The 21,181-nt window shown below is 42.9% G+C and overlaps 1 protein-coding gene across 10 annotated transcripts in view; it reads right to left on the reverse strand.

Annotated features, from left to right (window-relative positions):
• LOC111873860 (hepatocyte nuclear factor 4-gamma) overlaps positions 1–21,181 on the reverse strand; it is a 156,697-nt gene that overhangs the window by 40,765 nt on the left and 94,751 nt on the right. For 2 of the 10 annotated variants that reach the window (XM_033755234.1, XM_033755233.1), the window contains exon 1: positions 3,135–3,399. The exons of the other annotated variants lie outside the window; for them this stretch is intronic. In XM_033755234.1, the coding sequence (XP_033611125.1) occupies positions 3,135–3,222 (88 nt within the window). In that variant the 5' untranslated portion in view covers positions 3,223–3,399. Of the gene's footprint in view, positions 1–3,134; positions 3,400–21,181 lie in introns of those variants that run through there. 10 annotated transcript variants of the gene reach the window in all.

Raw genomic sequence — 21,181 nt, forward strand, 5'->3', positions numbered from 1 at the left:
TAACTCTGCAACTAACAGCTGGTATCTTAAAAGGCTTATTCAGTAGTTCTCAAAACTCCCCCACTCGAAACTCTTGAAACTGCCTTTTAGTGCCGAAGTGACTGTTTTCGTTTTTAATCGTGCTGTCGTGTGCGTATGTATCCACTAAATAAATTCTGAAGCCCTGTACAAACAAGTGTACATCGACGGAAAAAACAGTAGCATTTATGGGGAAAAAAAACCCCGCTTACAACTAAAACGCATAAACTGAAAACTTTTTTTTTTTTGCGAACAATGGAGCGGATATTTTCAAAGGCAAATTTGGTGATTGTGGGGTTCTTTCTTAAATGAAATAACGCGAAAAACACATTTATAAATATGTAAGTGTGATATCAAGCCTAAAGGATTAATAAGTTCAGAATTTATTCTATATGGGTCAACGGGCCAGAGAGCCCGCCATGACAGTTAAGGAGGGCACAAAATAATACCGCATTGCACTGAGTAACAGCACAGGGTTCATCTGAGTCTGTCATAAACTCAATTTTTGATTCTCGGAGATTTGAAGCTAAAAGTAATATTTAAGTGATTCTATAGAAAGGCAAACACTAAAGACTGAAATGCAGAGATCGCTGTGTGCGCTTAACACGCGTGCGCGCAAGTCTTCGCGTGGTAAGGAGTCTTGCCCTCCGAAGGGGGTCACGATGAGGCGCGGAACACCGGAAACCCCGCATTCAGAGCTCCTGCATCTAATACTGTGCTTAAAAATATGTGGAGCTTTACCTTCATGGTACGGAGGAGGGTAATATTTGCGGCCTTTAAGTTGTGAAGGTAAGGCTAAAGTGTGTCTGTTTAAACTCCGCCCATGAACACATACGAGGGAGCTGTCGCTGATGGCTTATGCAACTGGAGGGCATGAAGTGTGCACAACAGGAAAATACACTTTATGAGTTCTGTCCTGAACGCCTGGAGCTGAGCCCTTCTTGAGAAGACGCAAATTATGCTGCTACTCAAGAACTTCCCACAATTTTATGGAACCCGAAGGTTTATTGCCGTGTTCACAAGAGCCCTCTACTGGTCCTTATCCTGAGCCATATCAATCCAATCCATCCCATCCCATCCTATCACTCTAAGATCCATTTTAATATTAATTTTCAGTGAATGCATCATGTTGTGTATCATATATTATTTCTTACTGAAAACCGTCATAACACAACAATCAGTAATATATATAAGTGGCTCTAGGAGATATTTTTGCTATATGTTTCGGCCTTCAAGAGGCCATCATCAGGCAAATACATTAAACTTTTTGTTATTGAATTGCATGTCAAATATAAAACACAGTACAGTGCATGTTGCACTCTGAGCATTAACCACATTTGTGAGATTCTTCCCCAGATACCTTTTCTACAACAGGACGTTGAAGCGCTCGTTCGTTACCAAGACTGGAATAGGGGCATACTGCGTATGTCCGTCCGCTCTCTTGGACAAATTTCTTTCATTCCGAACAGAAGAGCGTTGTTGGGCAACTCCGATATTCGTCCATACTGGACCATGATTAAGACCACTTTATGTAACGCCTTAGGCGCACTTTTTCATGCGTACCGTTTATTGTGTATCAAATTTTATAAAAAGGCTGCATGTAACTTGACTCATGATATATGATATACATGAAAAAGTGCATTTATGGCCGTAAGTAAAGGTTCAGTATGGGTGAGAACTGGATTTTCCCAGCAACCAAGAATGAGTCGCCCGTATCAAATGAAAGGAATCTGACCAGAGGCTTAGGCGCCGATATTACATAGCTCCATATTAGGCGTTCTTATTTATTGTAAAAGCACTCCTACTATCTATATACATATCCCCCCAGTGACACGGAGAGCTATGCTAGCTGTAGCGTAAGCACCTGGTAGGGTTACCCATGCCAGACAGGTGAAAGGGTACGGGCCAGACTAAATGTAGTCCCTGATCCCACAGATTGGAGATTGGGCGTGGGGCTAACGACCCAAAAATTTGCTGTTACGAAACCATGGGGGAGGCCCAAGACCCACACAGGGTTGTAGCGCCAGTGAAGATGTATATTGACATTCTCTTAGGTACTGTTATTTACACGTACATGTACTGCCTGCAATCGCCATGTCCCTGTTAGTAAGGTGTACAAGTTCCGCCTAACTAATGACTTCCTTCCGTAAAACGAACCATGTAATTAGTCGTCAATGTGTGGCAGTGAAGTTTTATTTTACGATTTTGTTCTAAGATCTCAGAATTTATTGGCTATACCTACACTAATTCCAAACAGTTATCCACTGTTTTTTGCGTTAGTACATTAAATATTATTGCATTATTCACAGAGACATATTTCGCGCGTAAGGTGACAACGAAACGGCGGGCAATCTAAATGTGCTGATCTCTTGTTTTGCGTTTGAGAGTAGATAAGATAATGTAGATAACCAGATATTCGTCTGAACAAATGCAGATTACCAGGTCTGTTCTTGTTTACTTCTGAGTTACAATTACTACCCAACTGTGGCATACAGTAACAAAGAAAACTGACGCTCGTGACGAAATCTAGAGAACGTTCGGTTCGGGAAATGCTTCACATAACTTTTCGTGTCATACTTAGAAATATGAAAATTAATATATACAGAACCATAATTTATTCTGGTATTTTATGTGGGTGTGAAATTTGGTCCCTCGTTCTGAAGTAAAATCAAAGTGAGGTTGTTTAAGAGGAGAGTACTATGAAAAATATCTGAACCTAACAGCGAGGAAGTAACAAGATGAAATTACATAACGAATTTCATAATTTGTATTCTCCACCTACAAATTTATAGGGACTAAATCAAAGCGGATAGAATGAACAGGGCCTGTGTCACATATGGGAAAAATTATACATGTAGATATAATTTTTGTTGGGAAATTTCATGAGTCCACGTGGGAGACTCAGGCGTAGACTAAAAAATCGTTTTCAAACAGAATTTAGAAAAATATGGTGTGAAGAATTCGACTGGATTAAATTGGCTCAGGATACTGTCCATGGCGGGTTTTATGAACACCGCCATAAACTTTCGGGTTCCATATAATTTCTTAACAAGCCAAATAAATGCAGACTTAAACACTTTAAGGAGCTACTTAGAAGCTGCGGTTTATTTATTTACCTTTTAAGCTGCAATGCTGAATGCCTTCACATATCGCGCTCCCTTTCGCAGGGTTGTGGGCCTCCATGACCGTCCTGTCAGGTTGCATTTCGATTCCTTCTAAAGCCAGTACTATCTTCCTGTGAGTCTAAAGATGTGCATTGCACCTTCTTTTACCCGTTTTAAGTTACAACCGCCTGTTACCTTTTCCCACCATCAGTCTTGGCCACTAATTTAATCAGTTCTGTATAATTGTTCGAGAGAAGCTTCCGCAGTGTCCCGCTCGGCTGCGCTGCCTACCCAACTGTCATTGCGGCTGCAGCCGACTGAGTCTAGCAGCCACAAGCATCTCCGCACCAGAACGCTACGTCATTCTTGTAAACGCAATCCCGTATAGTTACTTAATAATTTGTAATTACGTATGCGTGTCCTTGTGACTGGCAAAATGAAGACGGATTTGAGGTCGCTTTATTTACGTCCGGATCTCCAGATCACGTCATACCAAAGTAACAGCGATAGAAACACAAGCCTCGCTTTCGTCTTATAATAAGATAATAATGTTTTTCTTAAATGCAGTCTGGTTTGTTGTCTGTTACGAATTATCGACGTGTTTTATCATTCTGACCCTTGGATCAGTAGAGAGCGAAATGACGACACCCCCCCCCCCTGTCAATCGCCCCGTGTAATACATCCGGCGATATTTCAGTTAAGGTAGTACAAAGTTTGTACCCATAATCTTACACGAGATGCCCCATATGGAGTATACAGCTGCAGTGGATGTTAGAGCAGCACCACAGGCAACGCATGAGTTCCTAGAAATCTGTACTTTCCCCTTGAGAAAGCGCTGCAGGTGCCCACTGGTAGGAGCATGGGTACAGACTGAACTAGTCCGACTCGGGAGGATGACATTAGAGACCGATTTAGGCAACGTCAGATGGAAACAGTGCGATCGTGACCTAAGCAAAGGTAATATGATTCCCGAGGCCAGTCAAACTTATGAACTAAAACGAAAGTTTAGCAGTGAAACATTGACTGTTTCCATGGGGAGGAGATCTTCCTGAGAAACTGATAATGACTTGGCTGATCAAGTATTTTCCGCAAGCACATGTGCACTAAATTTTGTAGAATTACTTTGATTTCAGTTTGGTTCGGGTTTAAGGGCCATTTCACTAAATGCCATAAATTAACTTCGACATTTAACCTAGCTTCTGAGTTCATGGACAGACTTTGATAGAACTTGATCTGCATTAGTTTCATGAGTGTTATGTGTTAATTTATTTCGCATGAATTAATTACCAGTTATTTAATATCCTAATTACATTCCCTTCAGAATTTGACCAACAATTTCTGTGAATTTCTGATCCCTCCCATAGGAAATGCATGACCTCCGCATCCAGCGCTACTTCATTTAATTATCTTAATAGTAACTGGTGAAGAGTACAAATTATTGAACTCCACTGTGCAGTTTCTTTCAGCTTCCTGTTATATCTTCCAGCTTGAGTCCAAATGTTCTCTTCAGCATCCTGTTATATCTTCCAGCTTGAGTCCAAATGTTCTCTTCAGCTTCCTGTTATATCTTCCAGCTTGATTCCAAATGTTCTCTTCAGCATCCTGTTCTCAGACAATCAGAGACAAAGTTTCACACCTACACTACACAACAAGCAACTTTCAGTTGTATTTATTTCAGTCTTGACGTTTTTACATAGGCGGGAAGAGAGAACATTCTGAACTGACCGATAGCAAGCATTCCCCGAATATAATCTGTTCTTAACTTCTCCATCAATGCAACTTCTTAATTTCCTTCCCGAATATTTAGTTTTCCTGCATTTTCGAAAGGGAGGCACGAGGTAGCGTAGTTGGTTGAGGCATTATGCTGCAAGCCGGAAGTTCGCGGATTCGAGTCCCGATGAGGTGGATTTTTTTAAATTGGCCTAATCCTTCCAACCGCAATATGGCCCTGGGGTCGACTCGTCCTCTAACAGATAGGAGTACCAGGAATCTTCCTGGGGATAAAGGGCGGCCGGCGCGTGAGGCTGACAACCTTACCGCCAAAAGCGAGCCGACTGTCAAGAGAAAATGTGGGAGCCTCGACGTCTCACAACCCTATGGGCCTCCACAGGGATACATTTTTGAAGGATTTGTTAAATGTCTACATATTGCAAGTTTCTTCTGCATTCTGATATTGAAGGATGAACAGATGGTTCATTTTCTTTACGTTTGCTTTTCGACCAACCTCATTTCTAGCATCTAACAAAACTTCTGGATTTTTCTTTATGGCATTCATATTTTCGCCTAGTAAATCACTATCATCAGTATAGGCAATAGGCCGATATATCCCGGTCGGTATTAATCATTCGTGGTTTTATTGGAACTTCCTAATGTCGCATTCTTTTTTCATTGGCGCTACAGCCCTCATTTGGGCCTAGGCCTACCTCCATGAAACTCTCCGTTTCACCTTCGGTTTTACTAGATCTTAGACATACGGTCGGACTCCTTGGGCGGGTGATCAGCTGGTCGCAAGGCCTCTACCTGTATACACACACAGCAAAACGCAAACAAACATCCATGCCCTGAGTGGGATTCGAACCCACGATCCCGGCTTCCGAGCGAGCGAAGACAGTGCATGCCTTAGACCGCTCGGCTACCGTGACCGGCCCTAATGTCGTATTCTAACGGAAAACCTGGAAAGCAATGAGAATAAACCATTTCCTTCTTTCAAACCATCTCAGTAGAAAAGGCAGCCGACAAATGTTTACGTCTGTGGACTTATCGCAGGTTCCATTTAAACAGAGCATAGGCGGGGAGACAAGGAATGCGTATAGGATATTTGTGGGAAAGACAGAAGGAAAGAGACCACAGGGAAGACCAAGGCGTAGGTGGGTGGACAATATTACAATGGATCTTAGAGAGATAGAATGGGATGTTATGGATTGGATTGATCTGGCTCAGGATAGGGACCAGTGGAGGGCTCTTGTGAACACGGTAATGAACCGTCGGGTTCCATAAAATGCTGGGATTTTCTTGAGTAGCTGCAGAATTGGCGGCTCCTCCAGAAAGGCTCAGCTGCATGAGTAAGTAAGTAAGTAAGTATAGGCCTAATTAGCCGATCACAGTGACCGCGGGCTCTAAGGTATAAACTGTCTTCGCTCGCTCGAACGCTCGGATCGTGGGTTCGAATCCCACTCAAGGCATGGATGTCTATATTATGTGCGTTTATTCTGTGTTTGTGTTGGCCTATATGTAGGTAGCGGCCTTGCGACGGGCTCATCCCCCGTCAAAGGAGTCCTACCGTCTGTGTATAGGATCAAGAAACTGAAAAAGCGGACAAGGTCAACAAAGGGCTGTAGAGCCATAATAATAATAATAGGTCTAATTAGCCTGACTAGTTCCAACGTCTATTGGTATCGATGAGAATTCTGTCCTACCTTTCCCTTTTAACGTGAAGTCTGCAAATAATTGAAGTACCGTCCCATTGTAAAGGTCAAAAAGGTAAAGCTATCCCTCTAATCGGCCTTGAAGGCCCACAGGGTTGTGAGACATCGAGGCTCCCACATCTTTTCTAGACAGTCGGCTCGCATTTGGCGGTAAGGTTGTCAGCCTCACGCGCCGGCCGCCCTTTACACCCAAGAAGATTCCTGGTACTCATTTCTGTTAGAGGCTGAGTCGACGCCTGGGCCGTAGTTCGGCTGGAAGGATTAGGTAAATTAAAATCCACCTCATTGGGTTCGAACTCGCGACCTACCGGCGTGGAGCACAGTGCCTCAACCAACTGCGCTACCTCGTCTCATTGTACTTTCTCACTATCTGTCCAATGCAGAATATCTGATTAGTAATCGATCTACTACGTTGGAATTAACACGTATTATCTCCAATTAGTTGGCCATGTATGGAATTAACCTTGAGAAAGAAGGATGGCTGAAGTTCTTTGTGCATTTCATGGAGGTGAAATGTCTCGAGAATTACCATTATTGTCGCCCTTTCTGTAAATAGGCAGAATAACAAGTTTCTTCATTTTTGTGACAATTCTCCCGTATCCCAGGTGTGTTTAATAACAGAGAATTGCAAGCTTCAGTCAAACAACGATGCTTATGTACGTCAAATGAAGGTTAGACATTGCAGCATCATTAGACCCCTTCCCCACATAAAAGAGAAGTTGACATCTAAGTATGGACTAATTTTATTTGTATTTACGGGTGACCCGTCAGCACTTCTATAGTATACAAAGCATAAAGAGTTTCAAGCTATAACATAAAGTAAATTTATTAAAAATTCTGAAATTTTTGTGAGCATACGACGATGCTTATAATGTGGCTGCGCGTGTGAGATGTGGATGCTATCGAAAGGGAAATGTAACAGCAATGCCGTTTCGTGCAGTTAGCGGTGAACTGTGTTTCAGCTAACTGGCCAGGTTTGGACGTCACGAGATTTGCCATTCTAGTCGCATTATCATTAATGGTTTCACGTAAACTCATTTCAATTTACAGTTTCAAAATGCCTTTCCTCGCTATTTCTAAAGAAATATTGACATGGCTCTTAGGGAATTAATCGAATTCAATCTACAGTTCCTTCCTTTGTGTCGTCACTTTTGTCTCCAGTTGGGCTACGAGTATACACATTCAAAAAAAAAATATCGCATCATCGATCTGTAAGTTATATACGTCATCTTATCACTAACAAATTCCAGTCTCTTAAATGCTGATATGATGTCCTTATGTACGAAAAATGCGGTCCCTAATTGCTTATCATTCCCAGTTCCATGTAGAAATGCAGGATGTGCCATTTAGAACGCAACCCAGACTGCTCTACGCGCGCTGAGCACTGGTCAGGGATAGTCCAGCTTGCTATGACAATCTTTTCAAAATTGTTCGCAGAAATCGAGTTAATGTTTTTCTTCTTCTTCTTCTTCTTCTTCTTCTTCTTCTTCTTCAGTATTGAGGAGCGCACCACCTGTCGGAATTGTTCGACATCCGGCATGATGCCTGTCGCATACACTTCCTGTGTCCCGAAACTTGTCACTAGTCGGTGTATTATTGTCATTCGATGCTCCTTTACCAAGGTACGCATTGCTCAATTCTTCGCGATTACGACGGGAAGAAATGTTCGCGAATGAACAGATGTGCGCAGAGCTTCTGCGCAACTGGCAACAGCAGCAGCCTAGCAACAAGGGTGAAATGGCTCGAGTGTCATAGTGAAAATCGAGAGAGTCATGTACACATGGATGGGGGGGATAGCTTCTCATTATTGTTTGAGTTAAGTCTGCAATGTTCACCTTGTATATAAGGCCTAATCGTCTCCTGATTCAGTGCCAGCCTTATTCCATCTGAACTCTCGTATTCTCACTAGATCTGACTTACATTCTGCTAGTTCTCTTCCTGCTGCTTTCAATGAACCTGAACTACACAGACTACAGACACCCTAGTTCCAAATCTCGTTCATTTTCAGCTGCTTAGGTCGTTCAAAAAAAAAATCCGCCCAAGCCCATGAATGTAACACTTGGTAATATGCTGATTCTTACGGTCAGGAATTGTTAGCCTCCGCTCACAACCCCCAGACCAGAGGCCTACCGCATGTCGGCAGTCCGCGACTGCTTATTCAATATACTGGCCGTCCTCTCCATTTCACGAGCACACGCCGTTCCATCAGTGAAGCCTCTCAACAGAAGTTTCATTCGCCTTCAGTAATCTTAAGGCCTCGCGTAGGTCTACCGTGAACAGGTTTCGCGAGCTGAGACACAGGAACTCTCCTAGCTTCGACAGGCATTCGGAGTCTTCCTCTTGGCCGGAAGTATCATTTTCGATGGGGATTCGGATATTTTTATGTTTAAAAGGAAGCTTTATTATAAGCCATATTTTGTGAACCGCTGTTTTAAACACAATAGACTCCTCCACCTCCCACAAATTGTAACTGGCCAAAGGCATGCAGTAGGCTGGCTGCTTATCATAATTAGTCAAAATATAATATCATAAAACATTTAGTGAATAATTTAGACCCTGCAGTTAAAGATATCAATTCTGCTTTCCGGTGCGGCATTTGAACTGCTTCAAGGCCCTAATGTAAGTGCAATCTACCGTAAGAATTGCGTTCCACCAAACACTGAGTTCATAAATACATAATTACATACGAGTGCTTCGCAAAATACAGACGCACTGATTAGAATACTACAACCAGTGCTAGGGCTGTTTAATGCATTTCAAATCTGGATCATTGCTCTCGAATGCATATTCTAAAAGCTATCCCTGTAGCAGGCCGTGGAGGCCCACAGTGTTGTGAGAGGTTGAGGTTCTCATATTTTCTATACAATCGGCTCACAGATGGCGGCGAGGTTGTCAGCCTTACGCGCCGGCCGCCCTTTACCCCCAGGAAGATTCCTGGTACTCATTTATGCTAGAGACTGAGTCGCCCTCAGAACTATAGTGTGGATGGAAATATTAGCGCAATTGAAAAATCCAGTTACCTCAGAGGGAATCAAACCCGTGACCTTCTGGCTTGTAGCTTAGTGCTACCTCGTGCCCCCAGAATGCATATAATGCTTTATATAATTAGCGTATCTGATCTACGTATAACGGCAGTTGCTTGGCTGTTGGGTATACGTATGCATAAATGGAGAGTGACAATATATACATGTCGATTCGGTGTACACAAATTTTACAAACATTTTCTTGTTGCTGCTGCAGTTTTACGTAGACACTTCATTGGTCTTTATGTTTATTCCTAAAAACGCCTGAACCAGAACTCGCAGATCTACACGATTGCTATGTCTTACGTTACGTAACCATTTTGCAACCACTCTTAAATATGACGTTCAGTTTGAACTTCATGCAAAGCATGAGTTACATTAGACAGATATGAACCACAATTATATTCTTTTGGCTACGATTAGTCAAACTACAGAATGTTCTAGTTAGTGACACGTGTGGACCTACCATTACCACATTTGTTTTACGTACTTCGTACAAATGAAACACAGAAATTAACAATTATTCTCGCTTGGGTAAAGGTAAAAGGTAATTAGTAAACCTACGTAGTTAAGGTATAGGTCCACCTTTCTTGACCTCAGTACTAGATGGAGGCGAATGGTCAGCTTCACGCCTCTGCCACTTTAACCCCGCGGATATTCGCTTGGGTTGGAAAATATTATAGGAATCTGGGAATTCTCCAAACATGTTACTCTACGACAGGAGAAAAAACTTATATCCACTTTCAGTACGAGTATATCGCTAATAAAATCCAGGGTCTTTCGAATGCATACAATTGAAGTTTATGTTTATACAGCTCCAGAGTGTTTTTGCCGGCAGGAAACAACGTAGCAACTGTTTTCATATGGCGGAAGCATCAGTCGCTTGGAATCTGTATTTAGTAACGTGCCTACATTATCGGGATGCAACACAAATTACACAGAGTGAGCACAAACTCCTTCCCTGATTTCAGAAAAACTATGCTAGGTACAAGCATAAGGTTCTTTTGCAAAGGTTACCTCAGCTCAAAAATTAGTTGCCCGGAGAACAGTTTCTTCTCGATTTATCTCCATGTTTTCTTCAACATCTCTGCAGCCACCGCCGCTAAAGCTTCCCTTCAAAGTATCAATGCACTTTCCCCTTAACACACCCCCATAAAGAAGTCCGATGAACTTGGTGGCCATGGTGTTAGGTCGTCCTTGCCACTCCATCGGTTTGGAAGCGTTGCATCCAAGTAAACCCCCACCCTTTTGGAGAACTACCCCTGGTTGATATCCCTCTAACTGTGGTGCAGCATCATGCTCCATCATGTCCTGGTATGCTACTGCTGAAATGGTGCACTCAGAAAAAAAGAATGGTCCAATAATCTTGTTGTGAATTAGGACCCACCGAACATGCACTTTGGGGCTGTCCCTCTCTTTCTCTAAATCAACACGTGGGTTCTCTAACCCCAAATTAGGACACTGTGTCTGTTTACCTTCCCAGAAGTGTGAAAGGTAGCCTCATAGACAAAGAAACACGCGTAAGGTAATCATTGTCTTCATCATTTCGTTGCAACACCTCCGTACCTAAAGCAGCGTGTCGGGGCTGGTCGCCTGGCTCCGAGGCTTGAACCAGTTGCACTTTTATGCGCATAAACGCAGCCGTTTCTGTAAAATGTTTAGCAGTGTGCTCTGAGGGACCGCCTCTGTGGTGTAGTGGTTAGAGTTCCTGGCCACAGATCCAGAGGTACCGGGTTCAGTTCCCGGGGCTACCATATTTTCTGAGAAGTAATGGGTCTGGAACGGGTTCCACTCAGCATTGTGGTGATAATTAACGAGCTATTTCAAGGAAATAGCGGCTCCGGTCTAGAAAACCGAAATTAACGGCCGTGGGGATTCGTTGCGCTGACCACGTGACACCCTCTCTCCGCTGAATTTGGCACTAACTTCGCCGACAAAGGGCGGTCGCTCGGTCGGTATAGTTCGCTTGCAGACTAAAACCACGGACTTTGTTTTGTTTGTGTGCTCTGAGGTACGCGAAGTTCATGTGAGGCACGACGAGTTGATTTCCGCGGACTGGACGAGGCCGACAGTCGCCTCACTCACACGAGGCCTACCAGTTCTTTAAACTTTGCATGCCAACCTGTGATACTTTTAAAATGTGGCAGATGTCCATACTCGCGTCTGAAGTTTCCCCGAACTCGAAGTGGCGATTTCGTTTCATGAAAACAAAAGACACGCTGGGCTTTCTCCTTCATAGACGCCATTTTGACACTGACGATTGCGGCGCTACCAAGGTTGACCACAGGTTGTGCAAGTATACAGTAAAAAAAACTAAGGTTTGGTCTACGTTATGCTACAAACCACATGTTTGTATCTAGCAAGGGTTTCAGGTTATTAATTTTCTTCATCAGGGAAAGACATTATGCTCAGCCTGTACGCGCAGCAAGTGAGCTAAACTGCATGTTTCTATTGTTGGAGCAAACTTTGCAGTGGAGTGGCTGCCACTTTTTCTTCGTATTCAGTAGGTCCCAGTTTCGAATCTTGTAAACGTAAGCAATACCAAAATATTGCCGGCTGGCATTCTTACAGTTCGTCAGCATCTGACGAGTAACACGGAGCTAAGAAAACTTACAGCTCTTCATGTGACCGTTACGATACGAGATTACACTTATCAGGTTGACCCGAATGGGAAGATTACTTGGCCAGAGTAAGAAAAAGACAGTAATGGGAAAGATGTATCATGAGCCTGGTTCGTGAGTTGAGTCCAAACTTCAAGAAGGTCATGATCCTCTCTTGGAACACAGTTGCTGAGTTGGAAGCAAACCAGTTTGTTTTTGATACGACATCAGTCGGCACTTTCCTCTGACACAGATGAATGACTGGGGATTGAGCAGTCCACAGAGATGCGAGATTTGACAGCGCATTGTGTACCACCAGCCAGTTAATTCGATGTTGTATCAACTACACACATTACTGCTTCCTGTCCTCAGTTCACACTTGTGTGCCTCAGGGCATTATTTATTCCTCATCGGTCTTAGTAACTATTGGGCGCACAGTTGGTTGAGGCACTGTGCTACAAGCCGGAAGGTCGCGGGTTTAATTCCCGATGAGTCATTGGATTTTTCAGTTGAATTAATCCTTCCAGCCGCACTACGGTCCTGGGTTTCTGCGAAACGTTTATAAATGTCTACCAGACTATATGACATGACATCCTAGAAGGCATTAATCTTCAAGTGCAGCTCTTAGAATCTTATTTCAAATTTTAGTTAGAAAGTTTTACTAAATTGAGTGAAAATGTTGTATAATACTTGTAAGATCTGATTCTAAATTACTGTCGTAGTTTCCGTCGCCTATAATTTTCAAACCGAAAGAAAAACAGAGCAACTCTGTTTACGGAATATGAAAGTGTAACTCAACAAAGAGTAATTTTGCAGATAAGAAAAAACTTTTTGAATTACACTTGCATTTATTTTGGTTTTACCAGTTAAAGAATTATAGGCCACGGAATCCCCGACAATAATTTAGAATCATCCTGAATTACAGGCTTTCGTGAAATAAATGTCAAACGTATTGCTCCATCATACTCACATTTTGCTCCACAATCTAGCAAATGCAGAATATGTAATCGGTAGTTCATGTATTACGTTGAAGTCCACACTAATTAATAGGAATAATTTCGTTCACATATGGAGTTAATCGTGAATGTTGGATAACACTGTATATCTAGTAGATAACAGTGATATGTCTAGATAGTTACTACAGTCAGTTCTATTGCCGCGCCTATAAATAGGTTCAGTAATCGGCTCTTTTAGCTGTCGTGACAATTCCGAGAAAATAATGTGATGTGACGGCTGAATGCCGGAATAGTGGAGCTAGAGCCAGACGTCCGTTGCTGAGCAACGGCTCAGGAAATCACGTTCCCGGTACAGCGTATAGCAGCGAACGAGTCGTTACCAGGTGACAAGATTCCCATGACACCCACGGAGTAGTAAAGAGATCAAAGTAGTAGAGGCCAGTCCGAGATTCAAGCAGCAGTGAGAGATTCATTCGTGAAACAAACGTCCTTCAAGACAGTTCAAAGTGTGAGCGGGAATTCTTCGTTCGCCATTCGTCGCAGTGGAAGAGAAGACGGTCATGGTCCAGCAAGGAACGGAGCGAGTCGTAGTCAATCATTGATTGTGACTGTGATTGTAAAGAAGTGGCAGGAAACCAAATCATCAAATATAGAAACCCTTATTATTAGTCGCCTTACACGTGACAATAAAATGGAAAGAATGCTTAATTTTATTCTCTTTTTATCACTGCCACGTGCCTCTTGTTTAGGAAAGTACTGCCAACGTTTTTTATGTTTTGTACTGATGGGAAGGGCAACGTGACTATGAAAGTGAGACGGTCGTGGCCTATTCAAATGAACCAAGTCTTAGCGTCGAGGGACTGAGGAGTACCACAGTTAGGATATAAGGGGTTCGAATCCCATTGTTGTTGTTTTATAACTCACTAAACACAATTCTAAACTGCATTGGTTACATGAAGTCTAATGCCGAAATAGAAATAGGCCCCTGCTTGAAAGGAAAGACTTCAAGGTGCTATGTCGGCATTCAGCTGGAGAGACTGGAGAAAACCACAAAATACCTAGAACCGCCGGTAACGTGGACAGGTCACGTCCTGAACATAAGTTCTGAGATTCACCATTGCAGAGACCACATGAAATGGCACGATATTCATGCCGAGTATGGCAACAATTGGTCAATTACGTCATGAGTCACACCACACTCTTCGTTACAGCCGGAAAATTGAGTCATTTGGAATCTGCTATTGGAAATAAAGTATAGAAATTGATAATTAAAGTGATGATTGTTAGGCTCGCCAAGTAGCATACAGTGTAGCCTTTGAAATGAAGCAGGGCCATAAGTTCTTCGCAGAAATCGATGTCACGAGCAACTACTGCGTCATCCATGCCACAATGGAGTTCTAGGTACGTTTCGAAAAATAAATTCTGTTAGTTCTGTCATGTATGTCGATCAGTAGTTACAGCGCCTCACTACCGGACCGATTTAGTTCAAACTCGTCATAGTAGTCACACCCTTCATTCTGTCGGACAAACCCTAACATACAGACTGTTTTGTAAGCGTGCAATTTGTCACTTTCATTACGCAGTATCTGGTTACTATAGCAATCAACCGCCGAGAATTAACAAGTTACATAAACGTAATAGGTCACGAACGAGCGGGAAATCTTTGCTTCAATGGAGCGTGGTTATTCTGAGAATAATGATGATGGGGGCAGTTCCTCGGAAACGTCGGTCAGCTTCTGCAGGATTGCATGGCGTTACATTCCGATGGATAGTATTATTTTTTTTAGTCCACCAAGAACTATCTTCTTTGAATATGAAAGTTAAGTCCTTAAATATTATATCTAAACAACTACCGACTACACAGGTTTCTTATTGAGCATATAATCGCTATTGAAATGATCGAAAAAAATTCACTGTTCTCTCTCCCGAATGTTTACCACCAGCGTTAGAGAATCCGGCCACTGAATAATATCCCGAGCCAATTCGATCGAATTCATACCTTCACATACTGCAAGATCAGTTCTAGGTATAACAGGCCCTACTGTCTTCCCGCCTGCACGCGGGTCTCCCAAGTGACTTGCTTCCGTGTGATTTTCCATTCAGATTTTAAAAGAATGCATTGTGCCTTCCAAGCGCGCTAGATTTTCCGCCATTTCTATTTTTCTTGCCTAGCAACATTTTACCACCGCTGCGCAGTATTTCATGCAAACCGGGTTTCTGTTTCGGAAGTGAAACATCGTTTAAGAAAACTGTTGACAAAAACGAGTGGACTGGACATATGCTATTTCTTATATCCAAATCCTGATGTTTAGAGATAGTTTAAGCATAGAAGAATAAAGAAGCAAATTGCAAATTACAAGTACAACTTTGCATTTAAACTGGAGACGACACGCGGACAGCATTACAGAAACTGCGTACCTGACGGAAAGTGAAAAATCAAAAGAAAGTTTAGTGTACTCGAACGTGCTGAAAATGAGATGTATGCAAGCAGCATAGAGCATGGTCGGTTTACACTGTATTCTGAGCAAGCGCGATATTCTGACGTATTTCATATGTCTGTGCCGTTGATGAAATGCACAAGAAATGAACCAATTGTAATTGAAGGGGTGTGTGAGAACTAGTGTCGTTTCCGGAAGAATAAAGTTAAATTAATATGATAATGAATATAATAAATAATTAAATAGATAAAATGTAACCCGCAGGGAAATTTAAGAATAGGTTGAAAGAGAAAGGAGAACGAATGAATATTGATGACAATGCATCGGCTCTAACATTTGTTAAGGCAGAAATTGATCGAAATATCCGAGACACGGAAGGATGAACATTGATGAAAGTGCATTATAAATTATTACCAGTACAGAACGTAATAGTGAAAATATGGATTCAGGGTCAATCCAAAACTTTTATTCTGATGGAATCAGGAAGTTGGAAACTGTTAGAGGAAATTAATTTAAGAGTAGCGTGACTTCGCAGAGAAAATGAGACATAACTGTGGAGTGAGAAGCCAGCCAATGCAAACAAGTTTATATAAATAATTCCATTATTTATATGGTCTCATATTTATCTGCCACTCGAGGCCATCACCAGAGGCTCCACAGCAAAAGGGACTTTTGTCTGTTGTTACATACAAATATATCGGCCAGAACATACAAGATACAACAATGAAACTTTCGTTATAATATTTAGACATGAACAGTTTTAACCTACTTTACGATTTATGACCGTATAACGTATAGTTGCACTGACATCCGCAGCGCCTTCAAAGCAAGTTCCCTTTACTGTGGAGCCTCTGAAGATGGCCCCGAAGGGCGGAAATATGCGAGGCCGTATAAATATTGGATTATTGATATTGCACTTGTTGACGCTGGATGGCTTGTCATTTCAAAGCTAATACACATGTAACTGCGGAGATGTCCGTGTTAAAGTGTGACACAGCTGTGCTACTTTTAAAAAAAACGGATAATAAAATAATCTGGATAATCGGGGTTCGACTCTCGATAGGGGATGAGACATTCTCACCGCGTCCAGACCGACTCTGTGATCCACTCAGCTTCCCATTGGAGGAGTACGGAGAGATCATTTGCCGGGGGTAAAGCCGCCAGGACGTGAAACTGGTCGCTCACTTCCAGCTAAGAATCAGTAGAGCGATACCTCCGTCCGCACGTATTGTGGCCTGACGTCTATGTACTTCCTTTGTACATGAGAGAAGCACAGAGCCATGTCCTTGTGCAGCCTGAGGAAGCTAGCGCAAGGGCAGTCTGGTCTGAATTAGAGGCTTACTGTGACGTCTAGGTTGCAAGGTTTCGGCCGCCTCAGAGTGTCTCTGAGTGACCGTCTGCTACAAGCTACACAAATACACGTACGAAGTCCATCACACAATGCTTGTAGTGTAATTAACAAAGTAATTGTCGCTGTTTTTTTTTTTTACTGCTAGTGGGGTGGGACTAAGTCCCTTGTACTGCGGCCACTTCTGGCCTATTGTACCAGCCCCAGATGATAAGTGAGGGTGATTGTGGAGCAATTGGTGGAATGAAGATTGGCAGGGGAAACCGAAGTACTCAGAGAAAACCTGCCCCAGCGCCATTTTGTCCACCACAAATCCCACTTGACAAGATGCGGGATCGAACCCAGGCCGCCGCGGTGGGAAGCCAGCGACTAACCGCGTGAGCTATGACGCGGCCAATTGTCGCTGTTACTATCATGTCTCTGCTTGATTACAATTTACAAAGTTATGATTAACAGGATGCTAAATACAGAATTTTTCCATTGGGGTTAGATTGAACTGTTTTATCCAGAATCGTGATTTGCCAAACGAGTTTATGTTAATGTTGCGTCCTGGAGTGTACGTCACAAGAGACAAGTGTTCTGACGTCATTCGTGGACTTTGCACTTCGGTCCTCTCCCATGGTTGGTCTCTGAAAGGTAGCAGGAAGGTCGTTTCGTGCTACGTCACTGTACTGTGGATATCCCTCTGGGAGTCTGATAGCCACTGCGTCTAGCTGTCTAGTTGTCGCTCACTGATACCAGGAGTGGGGAAAAGTTTTGATTCGACCGCCATTTCGAGCAAGATGAGAGCGGCCATTATTGGCAGTGAGGTCAGTCGGTATAGCGACTGGCCTGCTGGCTACACGACGGGGAACTGGGATTCGTTTCCCGTCAGGGCGAAAGCTTTATTCTTCCTCTGAAGGCCTGTCAGCCCCCAAGCCAGTGGGTAGCAGAGACTCCTCCGCCGAGAGCAAAATGGCTGCACCCTCCAACTAGTGCCGAGATTAGGAATGAATGGAAGTTCACCTTAACTTCCCCATACTTCTCACGGCCTAGTGCTTAATTCAGCGTGGGGACAATTATACGCTTTTACCTTCAGATACTTCTGCATCAGTGGCCATAGTGCACCATACTGCAGAGCAATACTTCGCCAACAGCGGTTCTTCCAGCCGTGTCTTACTTCGGGTGCGCACGGCAGATGCAGTTGCTGTTGGGGACAGATTTCTTATAATTGCAGGTTCTTACAGCGGTGCCTGTGAAGAGTACATCTTCCGGGAGGTGATGCGTTGCCCGACTTTGTGGCTCCACATCCCACAAGATAGGGTTATAATTTCACATTTGCCATATAGCGTATATAGCGTATATCAAAGACATCGTGTCTAACTTTGATGTAATTGATATTCGCGTGTCATGCGTACCCGGCTGAGTCAATAAAAGTAACTGGCTACGGACTGCGGGCGAAAGAATTTTCCCTTTATCCTGACCGATGCTGCGCTCGCTCAAACTTTCATCCAAATGGGGCATTTTGTCCGGAGGCAAAGCGGCCGCCGGAGACTGCAGCCGACCGCTCACCTCCATCCAGTAACGGGATTAATTTCTGGATCTTTATCTCCATGCCCCCAGTTCGTCTTCAGAGTATTTAGGCATAAAGAAGACTTCAGCTTTCACTCTTCCCATGCGGAGTATTTGCTTTATCCTCTAGTTTACCGGTGCCTATGCATACATTACGCACATACTTAGATACATAGCTTTCAGATTCATTCCTTTGTTCTTTGACAAGTAGTACTGTCCCGAAAAGTATTATCATCATCATCATCACCGCCATCATTGCTATTAATATTCGGCGAAGCTTAGGCTTATATGGCAACGGAGAGTAAAAGTAAAGACATAATTTTGACCGTAGATCTATTTAATTCTGTCTACCCCAAATACCTAGATTAAATTCTAGCTCTAAAAGTAAATGCCAAGAATGATTACAAAACTCGCGCTTGTGAGCTGCGTCTGTTGACGACTGCGTAAATTATTTCGACTTACATCCGGTCACGTTTCACAGCCGTCAGAGTAGCCCAACTCACACGTTCAGCAACCGCCGAAGCAGACAGATACGTGTAGGTTAAGTGAATCTTGAGCTCTCAAGACTGGCGCAGGTGAGTTTCAAGTTTACGGTCTTCTGGGACGTGTTGTTATGCAGTTCGGTAGATGGTACCAACATTTCGCAGTTCGGAGGAACCGGTTGCTTCCACATTCAGGTTAGATTGTGGCAGAAGGTTCCTCCGAAACGTTGTTACCTATATACAAAACTACACGGAATCACTTTTCAGACCATAACTACGGCAAAATAAAGTCCATATGGGAGAACATCTGGGTTTCTCTCCCCAAGGAAAGAATACAGATGCACAGTGTCTGAGACTAGAGTGTTGATGCTAATATTTCGATTTACGAGAAACGAAATGACTAGAGGATAGGGAAAATCACACGTGAGGTGCTTCTTAATATGTACTTTATTAGAATGATAAAACACAGGATGGTGACATACTCATAGATAGGACATGCAACACGCATGCAGGAAATGAAAAATGGATACAGAATATTAGTCGGAAAATCTGAAACAGAGAGACCACATGGCGTACTTAGAATGCGTGGGAAGAAGTATGAAAATATATGTTAAATATGCAAGATAGGAGATGTACACTTCATATAACTAGCACAGAAAAGGCATGACTCGGGGGGGGGGGGGAACATTGTTATAAATTTTTTATTTCTGTAAAAGTCGCGAAATCTCGTGACCAGCTGAGTGATTGTCAGTTTCTCGAAAAGCACTCCGTTTCAGCGACTTAAATGATAATTTAAACGGAATCGTGTATTTGTTATAGTAACATCCCTCCAACATATCATCTCTAAGAATAATAACTGTACCAAACTATGCAGATATCTAACTACAGTGTACTTGAACACAGTGGTGATGTACAAAATAACAAACAAACAAACAAACTCCGTGGTTGTAATCCGCAAGCGAACTATACCGACCGAGCGACCGCCGCTTGTCGGCGAAGTTAGTGCCAACTTTAGCGGAGAGAGGGTGTCGCGTGGTCAGCGCAACGGATCCCCACGGCCGTTAATCTCGGTTTTCTAGACCTTGAAATAGCTCCTAAATTATCCTCACGAGGCTCAGTGGACCCCGTTCCAGACCCACTACTCAGAAAATCTGGTAGCGCCGGGAATCGAACCCGGACCTCTGGATCTATAGCCATGAACTCTGACCACTAGAACACAGAGGCGGTCGATGTACGAAATATGCGCTTCGAATTTTCCTGCAGGTGCATGTTCTGTAACGCGTCTCCATGCCTGTCATTGGCACTCTCCATTGGGTTACGTTGCCTTGGGTCGTCACAGCAGGACGTCCCTCAGCTACAGTCATTACGGGGTCTCGAATTCAGCTTTAGATAGAAATGTAAAACTAACATTACAATAGTGGCGTTAGCATTTGCTTGAGGAGGAAAGAAATGCGAAGACGAAAACTGATATAAGCAGTCTTCTGTTTGCTACGGCCCCATTTACGACATATTGGACGAAATGCCTAAAGAATTTGATTTGTTTAAACATTGCTACAGATGTTATTTTCACACGTAAAAATTAACGTGTGTAAAATAATCTACAAACCAGACAGATATCAACGAAGTAGATGTTGATAATAACAAGGAAAGTGTTTTAAATGTTAAATTTTGGGCTGGGTGCAGTGTGACAGCGACGTGAGTGTTATACACCTGATGATGGCCGTCTGAGGCCGAAACATGTAGTGTAGAGGAGCAAGATCAAGGACACATAATATATTGTTTGCACTTGGGACGGAATTTGTATCATTATATCATTTATCGTATGGAGTGCAACAGGATGCTTAAATATAATATTGTTATTTTCACCAGTCGAAGCACTGTACATCTACCGTTCTTTTCGTTTGAATCTGTAGCACTAAATAACTATTGCCTAACATGCTGTAGTGTTTGTATTGGTTAATACATTGCATAAATCTAACATGTTTCCCTCGGCTACAAGTAGTCTCCTCCGTTTGGGTTTACAGCCTAAACTTTTACATGCATTTCTCATTCCTCCATGCATGCTGCATAAACTCCTTCTGATTACCCTAATGATGTCTAGTAGCTTTTCAGTTACAGATTTCCTCGCATATTTTTTCCAAGTATTCTCCTCAGCACTTAGATCTCCGGCACACCCTGAAAGACCTACTTCATGTCCATATAAAACCACAGGTAATTTGTAATTGCGGTTTTGAAT

This window comes from Cryptotermes secundus, unplaced genomic scaffold, assembly GCF_002891405.2.
Source record: "Cryptotermes secundus unplaced genomic scaffold, Csec_1.0 scaffold414, whole genome shotgun sequence".
Lineage (NCBI taxonomy): Eukaryota > Metazoa > Arthropoda > Insecta > Blattodea > Kalotermitidae > Cryptotermes > Cryptotermes secundus.